The sequence below is a fragment of the Leishmania panamensis genome (assembly GCF_000755165.1).
Source record: "Leishmania panamensis strain MHOM/PA/94/PSC-1 chromosome 31 sequence".
NCBI lineage: Eukaryota > Euglenozoa > Kinetoplastea > Trypanosomatida > Trypanosomatidae > Leishmania > Leishmania panamensis.
This window is the reverse complement of record NC_025878.1, coordinates 25624-41805: the sequence shown is the minus strand read 5'-3', so window position 1 is coordinate 41805 and position 16182 is coordinate 25624. Positions and strand designations below refer to the sequence as shown.

At 60.3% G+C, this 16182-nt stretch overlaps 6 protein-coding genes across 6 annotated transcripts; all 6 read left to right on the top strand.

The window, feature by feature from the left end:
* Window positions 1-963: 963 nt before the first annotated feature.
* On the top strand, window positions 964-4521 carry LPMP_310160 (DNA-directed RNA polymerase II subunit 2, putative; the record flags this gene model as incomplete). The annotated part of the gene is made up of 1 exon (XM_010703106.1): window positions 964-4521. The coding sequence occupies one exon, from the start codon at window positions 964-966 to the stop codon at window positions 4519-4521; it is 3558 nt and encodes a 1185-aa protein (XP_010701408.1).
* An 885-nt stretch (window positions 4522-5406) lies between these two features.
* On the top strand, window positions 5407-6378 carry LPMP_310150 (hypothetical protein; the record flags this gene model as incomplete). The annotated part of the gene is made up of 1 exon (XM_010703105.1): window positions 5407-6378. The coding sequence occupies one exon, from the start codon at window positions 5407-5409 to the stop codon at window positions 6376-6378; it is 972 nt and encodes a 323-aa protein (XP_010701407.1).
* A 650-nt stretch (window positions 6379-7028) lies between these two features.
* LPMP_310140 (ubiquitin hydrolase, putative) lies at window positions 7029-8405 on the top strand (the record flags this gene model as incomplete). The annotated part of the gene is made up of 1 exon (XM_010703104.1): window positions 7029-8405. One exon carries the CDS (start codon window positions 7029-7031, stop codon window positions 8403-8405), a length of 1377 nt encoding a protein of 458 aa, XP_010701406.1.
* A 710-nt stretch (window positions 8406-9115) lies between these two features.
* Window positions 9116-11548, top strand: LPMP_310130 (hypothetical protein; the record flags this gene model as incomplete). Its single annotated transcript, XM_010703103.1, has 1 exon — window positions 9116-11548. One exon carries the CDS (start codon window positions 9116-9118, stop codon window positions 11546-11548), a length of 2433 nt encoding a protein of 810 aa, XP_010701405.1.
* A 509-nt stretch (window positions 11549-12057) lies between these two features.
* On the top strand, window positions 12058-12453 carry LPMP_310120 (hypothetical protein; the record flags this gene model as incomplete). The annotated part of the gene is made up of 1 exon (XM_010703102.1): window positions 12058-12453. One exon carries the CDS (start codon window positions 12058-12060, stop codon window positions 12451-12453), a length of 396 nt encoding a protein of 131 aa, XP_010701404.1.
* Window positions 12454-12845: 392 nt separating this feature from the next.
* Window positions 12846-15203, top strand: LPMP_310110 (intergrin alpha chain protein, putative; the record flags this gene model as incomplete). The annotated part of the gene is made up of 1 exon (XM_010703101.1): window positions 12846-15203. The coding sequence occupies one exon, from the start codon at window positions 12846-12848 to the stop codon at window positions 15201-15203; it is 2358 nt and encodes a 785-aa protein (XP_010701403.1).
* Window positions 15204-16182: the final 979 nt, after the last annotated feature.

Sequence of the window (16182 nt, the reverse complement as noted above, 5' to 3'; positions counted from 1 at the left end):
TGCGTCTTCGGGACCGGGCTCACGCCCTAAGCGCATGGGAAGCAAAGTACGATGTGGAGGAGGTGGCGGTGTGGGTCGATCTGGAGGCTGCCTTGGGTCGAAAATGAGTGCTGCGGTTGCCGAAGTGCTCGTGGCTGCTGCGACAAGCGCGCAACAGGGGCAACGACGTGCAGGTGGCTCAGCGGGAGTTCGCACAAATACAAGCGCGGCACGCTAACACGCTTGCAACCTTGACGGCAGAGATCAGATCAAGTGAAGCCGCTACTGCTGGCGTTGAGGTGCAACTGCAGCGTCTGGCGCAGCTCGTGGCGGACAAGGAACGGAGACTGGTCCTTGAAGCCGAGATCATACGCAGCCGCGAGCGTGGCTGTCTGGCTGCCCTGGTGCGCCAGATGGGGCACCTTCTGAGCGAAGTAGAAGGCGTTGGGCGGCACTGAAATCGCCAGTGGTGCGCTCAACCTGTGGGTGGCTGCTCGTGAGCATCCCCACCCAACCGTGTAGAAGAGCTCTGTACTACACTCTCTGGGAACGGCTGCTGTGCAGTAGACTGCACTAAGGCAAAGTCAAGAAAACGAACACGAGCGCAACCGCCGGGAGTGACACCCTGCGCATGTGTGTTCCCCGGTGCTTTCAATACCTCTCTGTAGCCATGCGTCGGTGGCGCACCGAAGCTGGATGAACTGAGCACCGTCGAGGCATTTCACCTCCTTTCTCTTGTTCTTTGTTATGCACTCCTGCGAGGGCCACTCCTTGCTGGACTCTGTCACATGCACGCGCGCTGCTCAACGGTGCTCTGAACTCTTCCTTCTCTTTTTCTCGCTCGATTGGTTTTGCCTGGCCCTCTTCCCTCTTTGCCACCACAGTGCACGGACGACATTCAGCGCTCTCGTGTTTGGCCTTCTTTTGGTCTCCCCTTCTCCGGCTCTACCCCCCTCTACCCCCCCTCCCCCCCACACGCCCGCCATGGCGCAGGATGAGCTACTGGATCTGGAAGACCCTGACATGGTCCTCGATGATGGCTTCATCGACGAGCGCGACGACGAGAACCCCAACGACGACCTCGACAGCGAGGACATTTGGGAGGTCATCTCATCCTTCTTCCGGGAGAAGGGACTCGTGCATCAACAGTTGGATTCGTACAACGACTTCCTCATGCGCATCCCCAAGATGATCGAGAGCATGGCTGTCATCCCTCGCCAAGACGACCAGTACGACCCAGGGGTCACGATGGAGGAGCAGCGCGACCAGCCCCGGCTGGTGTTGCAGGACGTGGTGATTGGCAACCCGTCGCACCAGACGCACTCGTACTTCGCCGGTGGGCCGCTGCCGCCGCTCTTCCCAAACGAGTGCCGTTTGCGCGACATGACGTACGACGCGCAGGCGCAGGTGACACTCGGAGTGGAGCTGTACCATCCGCACGCCGATACGCCGCACGACACCTTCCTGCGCAATGTCGAGCTGGGCCGTATTCCCATCATGCTCAAGTCCATGCGCTGCAACCTCAGCGGCAAGGATGAGGATGAGCTACCGCGGCTCAACGAGTGCCCGCACGACCAGGGAGGGTACTTTGTGATCAACGGCACGGAGAAGGTGCTCATCGCGCAGGAGCGGCAGGCTGCCAACCACGTCTACGCGTTTTCCCGCCAGAAGGGGCTGTTGTGCGAGGTGAAGTCGATTGTGGAGGGCTCGCTGAACAAGCCGCGTACGCTGCAGATCATCATGCCGTACCGGAACAGAGGCCCCGGCAGCGGCTTCGAGAGCCTCATGTGCCGCGTTGCGCAGATGGATGAGACGATTCCGCTGTTTGTGCTGTTTCGGGCGATGGACATGGTGGCGGACAAGGAGATCCTGCAGACGGTCGTGCCGGACCTAAAGGACACCGCGATGCTGGAGCTGCTGCGCGGCTCCATGAGTGACGCGAGCACGCTGCAGATCTTCACCCGCGAGGAGGCTCTCGGCTACATTGGCCGGCGCCTCGGCAAACAAGACGCCATGGCGAACCTACAGCGGGAAGCGGAGAGCCTGCTGATGCGGGACTTGCTGCCGCACATGGGCACGGACCCTTCCGCCAACCGCACAAAGTGCCTGTATATGGGCTACATGGTGCACAAGCTGCTGCTCGTCGCCCTCGGACGCCATGAGGAGACGGACCGTGACTTTCTGGGGCACAAGCGCATTGACGTGGCAGGCACACTGCTGACGGTGCAGCTGCAGACCTTTCTCGCGCAGGTGCGGAAGGAAATGATCAAGACCCTGCAGGACCACGCTGCCAACCCGCGCGGCGTCTTCAGCTTCGGCCGTGTCATCCACAGCAGACTTGTCACTGACGGTCTGCGCCGCTGTCTCGCCACCGGCAACTTCGGCGACCTCAAGACGGGCAACATCAAGACAGGCGTGGCGCAGACGCTGAACCGTCTCACCTACTCGTCTTCCCTTAGCAATCTGCGTCGCATCCAGAACCCCATTGCCGCCTCCAGCAAGGCGACACGCCCGCGCAACTTGCACTGCACGCAGTGGGGGTACATTTGCCCTGTGGAGACGCCGGAGGGCGGCTCGATCGGGTTGCTCAAGAACGTGGCGTTGATGTGTCTCATGTCCCGCGGCACAGACCACGCCGAGGTGGTGCAGGCCGTGCAGGCGCGCATCGATGGCTTCCGCACCATCGGTCTCGAGGACACGGCTGACGTGCGTGTGGCGCGTGTGTTCGTGAACGGCACGATGATTGGCGTGGACCGCAACCCGGAGCGGCTGCTGCACGACCTGCGCACGCGGCGCCGCAACGGCGAGCTCAGCAATGAGGTGAGCATCGTGCGCGATATCCGCGATCGCGAAATCCGCGTCTTCTCGGATGGTGGTCGCTGTCTGCGCCCTCTCTTCGTTGTTGAGAACTGCCACCTAAAGCTCCGCAAGTCCAGCATACGCGACCTGCTCGTCTCGGAGAAGGCGGGCGGAAAGAAATCCATCTCGTGGAACACCGTGCTGAAGAAGGGCTACGTCGAGCTGATTGACTGCGAGGAGGAGGACTCGCTGCTGGTCGCCATGACGCCGAGCGAGGTGGAAAAGAACTACTACTACTCCCACTGCGAGATGGACCCGTCGATGATTCTTGGCATTTGTGCCTCCATTATCCCCTACCCCAACCACAACCAGTCGCCGCGCAACACCTACCAGTCCGCCATGGGTAAGCAGGCCATGGGCATCTACGCCTCGAACTTCAACATGCGCATGGATACCACCGCCCATGTCCTTTTCTACCCGCAAAAACCGCTGGTGCGCACCAAGGCCATGACGTACATGCACAGCAACGACCTGCCCGCCGGCCACAACGCGGTGGTGGCCATCTCGTGCTACAGCGGGTACAACCAAGAGGACTCTATCATTATGAGCCGCTCCGCCGTGGAGCGCGGCTTCTTCCGGAGCGCCTTCTGGCGCTCCTTCAAGGCGAAGGAAGAGCGGCAGAAGCGCGACGCGCTGGAGACCTTCGAGAATCCCAACCGCGAGGTATGCCGCGTGAAGCGTGCCGACTACTCGAAGCTGGACACGGACGGCCTCATCAAGCCCGGCATGCGCGTCCTCGGGGGCGACGTGGTTGTGGGCAAGACGATCCCGCTGCCCGAGGCAGACCTCGACAAGCTCACGACGGGCAACACGAAGATCACGAAGCGGGACGCGAGTATCACCTCGCGCACTACGGAGAAGGGCGTCGTGGAGAAGGTGATGTTGACGATGAACAACAGCGATCGCTTCGCCAAGGTCAAAATTCGCACCATCAAAATCCCTAACATCGGCGACAAATTTTGCAGCCGGCACGGCCAAAAGGGCACCAACGGCATTCAGTTTCGCCAGGAGGACATGCCCTTCAACCGCGACGGGGTCGTGCCGGACCTCATCATCAACCCGCACGCCATTCCCTCCCGCATGACAGTGGCCCACCTGATCGAAACACTGGCCGGCAAGGTGGCGTGCTACAAGGGCGGCGAGGTATACGCGACACCGTTCTGCTCCGTCGTTGTGGACGACTTTGGCAAGGCCTTGCATGCCCTCGGGTCGCAGCGGTACGGCAACGAGTGCCTCTACAATGGGCACACAGGGCTGCCGCTGGATCATCTGATCTTCTTCGGCCCCACCTTCTATCAGCGCCTGAAACACTTATCTGGAGACAAAATCCACGCCCGGCCACGTGGGCCGCTGCAGCCGCTGGTTCGTCAGCCAACCGAGGGTCGCGCGCACGAGGGTGGGCTGAGGTTTGGCGAGATGGAGCGTGACTGCATGCTCTCCTATGGTGCATCGCAGTGGCTGCGGGAGCGCCTCTTCCGCGTCAGTGACTACTACACGGTGCACGTGTGCAATCACTGTGGCACCATCTGTGTGGCCGACACAAAGCTCAACCGCTACCAGTGCAAAGGTTGCGAAAACGACACGCGCATCTCCCAGGTGCTCATGCCGTACGCCTGCAAGCTCCTCTTCCAAGAGCTCATGTCCATGACAATTTTGCCGCGCCTCGGCACCGGGCCTCTGTGAGGCGGCGGCGGGGGGGGCAACACACTCACAGGAGGCGGTGTGGGGATGGGGGAGGATACGTCTGTGCCACACGTGGTACGCAGAGCTATCATTTTCTCTGTCTTCCTCCCCTCCCTCCGAGATGGTGCGCTATTATGAAGCGCTGCCCCTACCGCTCTGGCAGCGGCACCTTTGCTCCTCAACTCGACTCGCTCTCTCTTCTCCACGCCATGCCACTCATATGAGCGTGCGCCTGTGTGTTGGCTGTCTTCTCAGTGCGTGAGTGTGCGCCTTCTCTGTTGATTAAGCTGTGCAAGATGCACGCACAGTTTAACGTGAGGTTTCTTCATCCTTGTTGTGCGCGTGAGTTGTATGGCATGACTGGACGTGTGGGCGTAGGTGTGCGTCGGCGTCGGGACGCGTCCAGTTCTGGTTTGGTGACTGGCGTGCTTCTCTCTTACTCTGGTTCGAATCCACAATGTGTCGCTGAGTCTTCTGTCATCCTCCACCGAGCCGTCGTCGTGAATGGTGCGCAGACGAATGTGGCACGTCGCACCCACGTGCACGCGATCGCTGCGCTGCCGTGCCTCTGCAGACTTCTCTTTGGATCTCTCCTTCACCTCCCTTTCCCCCCACCCCTCCTTCTGTATTACTGGTTTGAGTACTTGTGTTTTCCACTTGCCACACTCCACCCTTGCGCCCAGTAGCGCCCATGAAAGGAGTCGGCAGATGCGACGTCGACTGCATCGCGGACCCTGAGCATCATCACGAAGGAGATTCCGATAGGACGGCGGCCTCCGCCTGCGTCGTTGGGAGTTGTGCTCTCCGCGAGCGGTCGCCCGGCAGTGCCAACGCCCTCCCTCCTCTTTTTGGTGCTCCCCCCTCCCCCCATCAGAAGCCCATGCGATGAAGAGTCGAGGCGGCGCCATCGACAAGGGGCTCGCACGCCACCTCTATCGCCGAGTACTGCGGCTAGTGTCCGTGGCCGAGCAGCCTCATACGCAGCGCATTGCGCAGGTGCAGTGGGCTGAGTTTATGCCCTCCCAGGTGTGGATAGCGCCGGACGACGAGCTGCGTCGCATTGTGCGCCGCTCCTTCGAGGCGCCGCACACCCCATCCACGTTGACGAACGCTTTCGCGTTTCTTAAGGAAGCCCGCAGCTCCCTCTTTTCCATCTGGGTGCTGGCAGAGTGGGAGCGACTGGAGGAGCAGCAGGACCCCTGGGATGTCTACGACGGTATGGCGCTAATGAGCGCCGCGTTGCACGGCGCGTGCGTCGGGTGCGACTCGCAGCAGTCCTTCGAGCGTTGCCTCAAGGACTACCAGATGGGTATTCGATCCTGTGTGCAGAACATAGCCCAGTCTGTGCAGGAGCGGATGGATGTGCGCTCACTCGAGGCGGGGCACGCGAAGGACCTCAACACGTTTGTGAGGCTTGTGCGCGAGACGAGCACTCTCGAGCGGCGCGAAGCGAAGCCGGCGGACTTCAGTTTTGTCTCGCTGCTGCAGAGCCACTGCGCGTCGGAGTACGTTCTCAATATCGTCCTCGTCTTCGTACTAAGGGCCCTTGATATTCATAGCACCCTAATAGGCGCCGATCTCTCTTTTCGGTGGGTGCGGGTGATGCCGCGCAAGAACACGCCCCCCATCTTCGCCTCCTGGACCTACGGCGCCATGCGACGGAGGGAGGTCGAGCAACTCATCCGCACTGCTGACACACAATGGTATCGCTCTGTCCCATGGGACGCCTCGCAGCGAAAGGGCGTCGTTTGCGCGTTGCTGCAGCGCCAGCTGGGGTGTCTCCCTGGCCACCTGGACACGCGTTCCGAGAGTATCCAGACCGCCTGCAAGAAGCAAATTCTCTTTCTTCTCTCCTGACAGAGTGGAGGGTAGATGACGCCACCGCTTCTGCCGACACCACGGCGTGCGAGGTCGCCTGTGCGCTAGACCCGCGTCCCATTTGCTTCGTACGTCTCTCCGCAGTGCGGCGTCTGTGCGCGTTTTGTGTACGCATCGCTGCTGCCCAAGAAGCCTCGGACAAAGTGGAAAAAAGGGCCACCACTGGCGCACCCGCACAGGGAAACGAGGGGTGCCGTTATACTGAACGCCGTGAGCAGTTGTGGCTCTCCTTAGGGCTGCCGCGGAGGATTGTCTCGGTTGTCTCTTCCATCCGCCAGCGCGGCGTAGCAACACACAAGCGCGTGCGCTGCGTGTTGGGGTGAGGGGCACACTACCACGCGGCGATCACCGAAACGAATGTCGCACCTTTGGGGCATCTCCCCTAGGCACGATGCGCGCGGGACTTTAGCTGCTCCACTACGTCACCACTGACCCCTCCCCCTATCTTTTGATTTGGGCCATCCAACTCGACACTGACCACTGCTGTAACTTGTACACACGCGCACATGCAGAGACGCACCGCAACTCACCGCTCCTCTTCATCTCCTCCCCATCGATCACCGGCATACCCTTCCTCCCACTCCCCACTTAGCCAGTCATTCCATCATCGTTTACTTACGCTCTCTCTCATGCTGGCCGAAATCAAAGTAAAATGGGGGAAGGAGGACCTCACGATGGAGGTGGACCTCGGCAGCACGGTGGGCGCCCTCAAGGAGGCGCTCAAAGCGAAAACCGGAGTGCCGGTGGAGAAGCAGAAACTCATGGGCCTTAAGCCCGCCACGAGCAAAGATGACGCTACACTGAGCGCCGCTGGCCTCGCGCCTGGCAAGACGGTCATGTTGATTGGGTCAACAGAGAGCGCTGTGGCGGGGCCCACAGTACAGGCGGCCGCTGGAGAGGCGAACAAGACCGGCGGCTTCACCGCGACTACGACCACCTCGAACGGTTTGAGAAATATCGCCAACACGTGCTACCTGAACTCGGCGCTGCAGATGCTGCGCACCATTCCGGAGATTCGCGAAGTGCTCGAGGCGTACCGTGGCGACAACGCACTTCTACGCCAGCTCAGTGCCGTGCTGCAGTCGTTAGAGAGCACCAAGGAGGCGGTGATGCCGCTGCAGCTCTGGACGACGCTGGTGCAGACCAATCCAACGTTTGGTGAGCGCGACGAGCATGGCGGTTTCATGCAGCAGGACTCGCAGGAGGTGCTCAACGTGCTGCTCCAGGCTGTAAACTCTGTTCTACCCGAGAAGTACGCGCACCTTTTTGAAGGCAAGATGCACCAGACCCTCACCTGTGTTGACGACCCGACTGACAAGGGCAAGGAGTCCGAGGTGCCCTTCACGATGCTGTCCTGCAACATCACGGGCGAGGTGCAGACGCTGGAGGCGGGGCTCGAGCATGCCTTCGACGAGCGCTTCACTGCACCTTGCGAGGCACTGCAGAAGGACGCCGCCCAATTCACTCGCGTCAGCAAACTGAGCGAAGCGCCGGAGTACGTCTTTGTGCACCTGGTCCGCTTCTCCTGGCGCGTGGACATCCAGAAGAAGGCGAAGATCCTCAAGCCCATCACGTTCCCCTTCATCCTCGACACCGCCATTGTCTCCACCGAAGCGCTCAAGGCCGCAGAGAAACCGGCGCGCGATATTCTCCAAGAGCGGCGCGACAAGGAGTTGGAGCGGCGCCGCCGCCCTCGAGCGGAAAGGGAGTCGTCGCCAGCGGACACACCGGAGCAGGAGAAGGTGCCCCTCATCCTCAAGAACGAGAGCGGTTACTATGAGCTGTGCGGCGTCATCTCGCACAAGGGCCGCAGCGCAGATGGAGGCCACTATGTGTATTGGGGTAGGAAGGCAGACGCGTGGCTTGTCTACGACGACGAGAACGTGGCGGCTGTCTCGAAGGAGGACGTGAGGCGGCTGCGCGGTGCCGGGGAAGCGCACATCGCCTACGTCCTGCTCTATCGCAGTCGCTGCCCCCTCACACGAGCGCCGGTTATTCCGCTTTAGAGTTCCCCGAGGTGCTCGCAGACCGTGTGTTTGCTGCTGCGCGCCCTCACTTGTGGCTAAGGGGAACGAGGCAAGCGGTGTCAGGACGTGTGGGGAGGGGGGGGAGGGGGAGCGGGACTCTCCCTCGATGCGCGATTGGCGCGTGACGTAGCAAATACGCTAGGCCTTCTCTCTTCCTTATGTACGTGCGATGTGCAGTTGCCCCTCGTGCCCACAAATCGACCACACTACCGACGCACCGCCTTTGTAGAGCAGCGCATCTCTGTCCGCGCCTTCATGGGGCCCCGTCCTTCAAACGAGCGGTACTCGCTCTGCTCCGCGCCTGTATGCTGCTTCCTTGCACCCTCAACCGTCTCCACGCCAGCAAGGGCATCCTATCCAAGGTAGCTCACTCTAAGTGGGTTGTCGTTGTGCTGCGATGCCGAACACTACCCTCAGTTACTAGCTCACACTATCTCCTGCCCTACAGCCGCTGCCATCGCTCGCCGTCCTCCTCTCACGCTCTGGTAGAAGAAAAGAGCGCCGAAGGATTGGGTGGCAGCCGTGCAGTGTTTCACATGGAAAATTGTGAGTTCTCCTTCGCTCCTCATCGTATCAAGCACACTGGACTCAGACGCTCACGCCGAGTGCTCTGACTTCATCTTTCTCCCAATTTATTCTCCCTGCAATACAACCTCCGACTTGTCCATCACCTGTGATTCTCTTACACAATGCACAAAGCTGCCGCCCGCGTCAAGCGCTTCGACGAGGTGGACTCAGATAGCGACTTTGAGTTTCACGAAGAACTGCCGCCTAAAAAGGTGGCGCCGAAGCTGAACGCCAAGACGGCCACCACAACCGACAACTCTGACAGCATCGCCTTCGAGACGGACCACGACTGCTCGCAACACTCGGAGAAAATTGTGGTGCCGGCCACTCTCCGTCAAAGAGAGTCACCGCCACAGGCAGCGCATCCCGCACATTCACTGGCGGCAGCACTCAAGCAGGCGCTCCCCGTGACCACTGTGAAGAGCGCTCCCTCAGCGTTGTGGACTCTGCCATCGGTCACCACTGTCAAACCAGAGGCAACAGAACAACTGCCGCCGCCGCAGCAGTCATCCACACCGCCCGCATCCTTGTCGAAGCGCAAGAGGTCGGCCGCGGCGTGTGCGGCAGCACCAGCAGTGCCCGCTTCCTCGACCCCAATTGCGCATTCCTCCTGCCCTTCTCTGCAGACGCAGCCTTCCACGTCAGCGATTCCACCTTACGCGACACCGCACGCAGTGCGCGTGGAAGCGGCACTGAGCCACAGTGACGACGAAGAAGATCGAGCGAGCGATGAGTTTGTGCAACACGTACTGCCGCTTCCCCCGCGCCAGGCGGCAGCAGGCCCGCAACAGCGGGCCTCTGGCACATCGCAAGTGTGGGCAAACCGTAGTAGCGACGTTGCCGACGCCTCGGGGCTACGGGCGTCTGCAGTGGACAACGCGGCTGAAGAGCTCCTCGTCCGCGCGCAGCTGCGACTGGAGGAGCGGCGCCGCATGAGCATGACCAGTCAGCGAGGAAGCTGTCGGCTCAGCCCGTGGCGTGGCGCCGCGCCACCCGCTCTGAAAACACAGTTCGGCGAGAGCGAGCCGCGACAGTCGGTGAACCACATCTTATCCACCACGCCCGTTGACCCTCGTGTGCGACGACTACAGCAGGAAAACACGCGCCTGCAAGACGAAGTGACCTTCCTCAGCCGGGAGAATCAAAAGATGCGAAGCGTGCAAAGCAGTGCCGATGCATCGGAGGCGGTGCGACTGCAGCTCACCGTCGACATGCTGCGCAAGGAGCTAGAGAGCAAGCAGCTTGGGTTCCAGCGCACACTGGACGCGACCTTCGCGGAGATGAAAGAGGCACAGCGGCAGATAGGGGAGGCAGTGGAGCAGTGCGAGAGCTGCCAGTCCGCGGCGGACCAATACAAGCAGCTCTACAGCAACAAGCAGAGGGAGATGGAAAAGGTGAAGACGCAGTTGCAGTCACTTCTCTACGACGTCAATGCGATGGAGCAACACCAACGCTCCATGGAGTCCGAGTACGCAGATAGGGTGGCCAGTGAAAGGGAAAAGGTGGAGCGGGCGGTGGCATTGACAGAAGAGGTGAAACGTCAGCGTGACCACCTGCAGTTTCTCAACACGCAGCTGCGAAATGAGGTGACGGTGGCGGTGGAGGCAAGACGCCAGGCAGTTGAACAGGCAGCCAATGCGGGCGATACCGCTCGCCGCGACCGCGCCGACTACGAGAAGCGCATCGCAGAGCTCAATGAGGACATTGCGCAGTTCAAGAAGGCACTGACTGATAAGGACCTCGCTCAAGGAGTGCAGCTGCGCGAGGCCCAGCAGGCTCAGGCGGTGCTGCAGGACCGAATGAAGGAGCAGGTGGAGGAGCAGCAGCACGAGGTGGAGCGCTGCCGCCGCGTGTTGGAGGGAGTCAAGGAGGATCACAAGCGTGCGCTGCAGCAGGAGAAGATGCGACGAGTCGAGATTGAGGAACAGCTGCGGCGGATAGAGGAAGAAGGTCGCTCCATGCAGTCGCGCTACACGGCCTCACTTAGCGCAGAGACGAAGAGCCGCATACACAAGCTGCGCGACGAGATACAGGCGGAGCGCCTTGCCAGGGAGGCGGCGGACCGCGAGGTGGCACGGCTCGCCACGGAGGTGGAGCAGCTGCGCGATTCGGTCTGCTACTACCAGCAGGAGTGCCAACGCCTCTCGACCAACTTGGCGCAGTCGGAGCAGCTGCGTGAAAAGGCGGAGCGTCAGTGCGTATCGCTGACGCACACGCTAGAGGACATGATGGCGCAAGAGGAGGCGCACGCGCGGGAGATTGGGCAGCTGCAGGAGGCCGTCACTGCAGCGACGCAGCGGGGCGCGGGTGTCACTGTTGGCTGCAGCACTGATTCGGGCGGCATTGTCAGCGACTTGCAGCAGCTGTCCGACGAGAACGACCGCCTCACCAGTGAGTGTACGCGACTTGCGGACGAGCGGAATACGCTGATCGAAGAAAATGGCCGCATCGCGGAAGAGCTGCTCAAGTGGAAACACGAGATGCGACTGTACGTGACATCTCACGTGCGCCCCACCTCGTCGCCGCGTGGTCCATTGAGCTCGGTCCCGATGTAATGACAGTGCTGCGAAGTACTGTAGTGTGTTTTCCTCGCGCATTCGCATCTGTGAGGTGGTGGTGAAAGCCTGCTGCTCTTGTTCTTCTCACCCCTTTTTGCGTTAGTGCGCCACGTTGAGGTGTTTGGTGGCTACCGTGTGAGCCGTAGCGCTGACTGGGGTGTCGTCGTGTTGGTCTCGTGTTTGCGCCACTGCCTGCATTGGGACTGCGACGCACTACGGGGGGAGGGGGCGCAGGCGTGTACTCCCAGAGCGCACGCCTGCGAGAGTAGTCGTTCTGCCCGCCGGAGTTGGTTAACAACAATAACTGAGATGAGCTGTGTTTTCCTTTGGAGCCCATTCTTACTCGACTCTCCCTCGAATGCCCTTCCCCCTCCTCTCTTCCTCCTCCGTGACATCTCAACGCTCGCACGCCTCCCTTCACGCACAAACAACAGTGGCGAAGAGATGGAAGACGGGCTGTTGGGTATCACGCATTCACATTGTATATCTATCGGGCTTGAATCGGCATGCTGCGGCGCCTCGGCATGCTGCTCGCGAAGCCCAGGGTGGTACCGCGCCGACCGACTGTGCATGCCACGAGTAGCTGCAAGAAGGGCAAACGGCGCTTTGATCTGCTCCACGCTCTGCAGAAGGACCGTCAGCGCATCGAACGCAACCGCACGCTGCCGTGGCGTGAGAGACTCGATCAGCTCCGTGTGTACCCATGGAAGCTCTTCTTTGCCTTTATGGTGTTCTGGTCTTGGATGGGGACGTACGCGGTGCCGTTCCTCAAAGGCATGAAGCCCGGCGAGCTCCGCTCGATTGGCGAGAGAAGACCGATTCCAGCAGAGGTGCGGAGCAAGGCTGCACCGACGCCGCAGTTTGCGCACTTGAAGGAGCGGGAGTTGAAAGTGAGAGAATGAGGCGTATCGGCGACGTCTTCTCTGCACTGCTGAATGCCATTTTGCTAAGCACCCTTCTGTTGTTTGCCGCCGCACAGCTGCACACTTGACAAAACAACCTCGTATCTGGCGGCTCAGTTTTCTCGGCCAGTTTTCTCTCGCACTTCGTTGTGAGCGTGATGGCGCGCAGAGAGAACGTGCTGCACCGCAACAGCCATCCACACCTCCTCTCTCCCTCTTCATCCTCTCCCTCTCTCTGAGCTCAGCACCGCACTATTGTTTTGGTCAGCAGGAGCGCCCATTGCTGACGGAAGCCCCTCTTACGCACTCCCCCGCTTCTCCATTTCAGTCCTTCCTCCTATCTCCCCAGCTGGCACCCGCCCCGCTTCTTTCCAGCGGTGCGTAGGAAGGTCATGATCGCGCCCTTTTCCCTGGTGCTGTGTGCGCTGCTCTTCATCGCGGTGGGTAGGGCCCAATATGCAGAGCAGCTCACCCCAAACAGCACGAGCCAGTGCTACTCTGGTCTCAATCTGGGCTGGTCAGCGCGTGTGGGCAGCAGCGTATACGCCACACCGCGCATCGTAGATCTGGCGCACGACGGCCACAAGGAAGTGCTCATCCCCACCTTCTCTCAGTTCCTGGAGGCGCTGGACGGACCCACCGGGGAGGACATCCCCGGCTTCCCGTTCATGCACCCCCGCATGAAAACATATGCGAGCCCCCTTCCCGTGGACCTGAACGGAGACGGTCAGGTTGATTGGTTGGTTGCACTGTACACCGGGGAGCTCGTCATATTCGGCTCGAATGGCAAGGTGCAGGGCTATTTGCAGGTGCCGCCGCTCACCATGAAGAGGAACTGGGTGAGGGACAACCTGCCGCCTCAGCAAGCTGCCAACATCCGCCCTGGCACACCAATCCAAAACGGAACTGTTCTGGAGGATATCTTGAGAGCACGCCACATGGACGACCTGACAATCACCCCTGACGAGGTGCTGCAGCAGCGGAGTCGCCATTCCCTAACTCGACGACGCCACACCCCGACAGGAGCGGCGGATATGGACGATGAAAACTACGACGCTCTTGCAAAGGTCTCGGAGCAGGACGTGATCGAGGACAAACCGAACCCGTTGTTTGACGCTGATGAGCTCGATATAGACGAGGAGATGGGTCCTCCATGGGTGAAATCAGAGATGGACGTGGGACCAAACAGCCACCTTAGTCCGGAGGCGCGTGCCTCTCTGGACCTTCTCTTTCATCCAGAGCTTTACCGGACCTCGAATCTAGCTACCGGTTCGGAAGAGACAATGTTTGAGGGCCGCAACTTGCGACGGACAGCCGACATCATCCTCAGTGAGGACGAGATCAAGGTGGACGCCCACATCCTTGCTACCCCGGTGGTAACGGATGTGGACCAGAACGGCGACTTGGATGTCATTCTGCATGTTAGCTACTTCTTCAGCAATGACGTGATCAACAAGCACCCGGAGCGGTTTCCCGACGGAGTTGACCCTCACGACTTCGTCGCCACGGCAGTCGTGTGCCTGAACCTTGTCACGGGCGAAACACGATGGGCCCACTTGCTACATGCATCAACCAAGAATAGCTCCAACGCGGCCTACGCCCTGAGCACCCCGCTCATCATCAACGCCGACGAAGACCGATCCATGGAAGTGTATGTCAGCACCTCTCCCGGCTTTGTGTTTGGCTTCACTGCGGATGGGAAACCGTTGGGTGGGTGGCCGGTGCTGCTCGGGCCCCTCTCTGCCAGCCCGACAGCGGAGGACGTCACAGGCGACGGCACCCTCGATATCTGCATTGGTGATACGGAGGGAAAGGTGCGGTGCTACAACGCCTCTGGCACTATCATGTGGGAGAAGGATGTGATCGGTGGCGTGGCCGACCGTCTCACTTTCGGCGACGTTGACGGCGACGGTGTCGTCGATGTTGTCTTTGGCACCACCTCGGGTCTTATCTACGCCCTGCGCGGCACCGACGGCACCGTGCTCCCGTCCTTCCCCATTGTGACGGGTGGCTCCATCGTGGCGCCAGTGCTGCTGCTGAACCTCAACGGCATGATGTTTGGTGAGGGTCTCGATATTGTGGTGCCGTCACACAACGGCCGCGTGTACCTTGTGCGGGCCTCCTCCGGCTGTGTCCAGACAATCGACATCGACGAGAAGTCCTCCTCCATGGTGCTCGCTGACGATGTGTTGGGCAACGGACAGATGGACCTCGTCGTGACCACCATCAATGGCGGTGTCTATGTCTTCGAGACGGCCACACCGTACACTGCCATGAACGCCTGGCCCAGCAAAACGAAGGGGGTTAACGGCTGCAGTGCGAGCGGGAACCACGTTGGCATCGCCATATCCCCCAACTTCCGCACCTTCCGCGACATTCGCGGCGACACGTTCAACGTTGAGTTTACGATCTACGATGCCCGGCCTGTCATCATGAACCGCAGCTACGCCGTCGACATCACCGTCGGCACTCGTATCCGCCTCTACCGCATGCGCTTCGACAAACCGGGGACACATAATGTGAAGGTGCGCGCACCTTTAGAGAGGATGTACTCGTCATTGAATGTGGTTCTCACGCTGCCGAACGGACAGTCGTTCACGGACTCCATCTCCCTCAGCTTCAATATGTACTTTATGCACGCCATTAAGTACACGCTCATCGTGCCGTTCTTAGTGGTGTCAGCGGCGCTCATGCTGGTCCACAAGCGCCACGAGGTCGTCGAGCCAGAGGCGGTGCAGTATCTCTTTTAGAGCGTATGCGGCATCTCAGCGTCAAATGCCTGACTGAGAGCGTCTGTCGTGTTGTCGTTGCCGTCACTGTGGCTTCGACGCATTGTTGTCCAGTACATCCATTTACTTGTCTGTGCCCATCTGTACGAGCGGGGGCATCGCTGTGCTGCCTGCCACTAATCCAAAAACGAATCATCGTGCTGAGCGTCGATGCGCTGCCGCCGATGTCGACACTTCACTCCTCAGCTGATGGTGCTGCTGTGCCGAATGTAGCAGCACCAATGCTGCAAGCACTCATTTTCCTGAGGGAAAGACAGTCATCACGTGTGAGTTCAGGAATTTGCAGGGAAGGGAAGCGGAAGTGTGGCGGCGGTTTCTCTCTCACGGCGATCCTCTCCTTCTCTAAAGTGTAGAGTCGTCGATTTCTCGCTTCTTCCCCAATGTGCGGACGGCAGTAGCGCACTCTCTTCTCTCTCTACCTGATCTCGCTTCTCCAATTACCTGTCTTGGTGTGATACGCACGGCTGGTATGGCACCTTCGTAGTGTCGTCGGTTGCGCTTCCTCAACGCTCAGCAATCATCACTTCCATGCTCCGACTAGCAATCACTCGTCTTCAGCTTCAGCGGCAGGTCTACGCGGACGGCATCGCGTACGGTGCGGCGTTCGCGGCGCGAAACGAGCACGACGTTTCCGCCTACCAGCGAGCCACCGCCTCGTACTCACCCGCCTTCACCTCCATTCGCCGGCGCAAATGGCACGTGGAGCGACAACGTGCGTACGCGGCGAGGCGCAGGGTGGAGGGCACCTCAGCACGCGACGATCTCGGCATGCCCAAGTAGAGAGCGTCAGCGTGGCACTGTATGGTAGTGTATCTCAGCAGCACCGATATCAAAATACACAACAGGAAAAGTCGGAAGGCCCCGACCGTCGCTACGCACCTACGAGTCCACACTGAGCCTCCCTCCGATCTTGAGTCTCAGCCTCTCCTCCATCCCCACC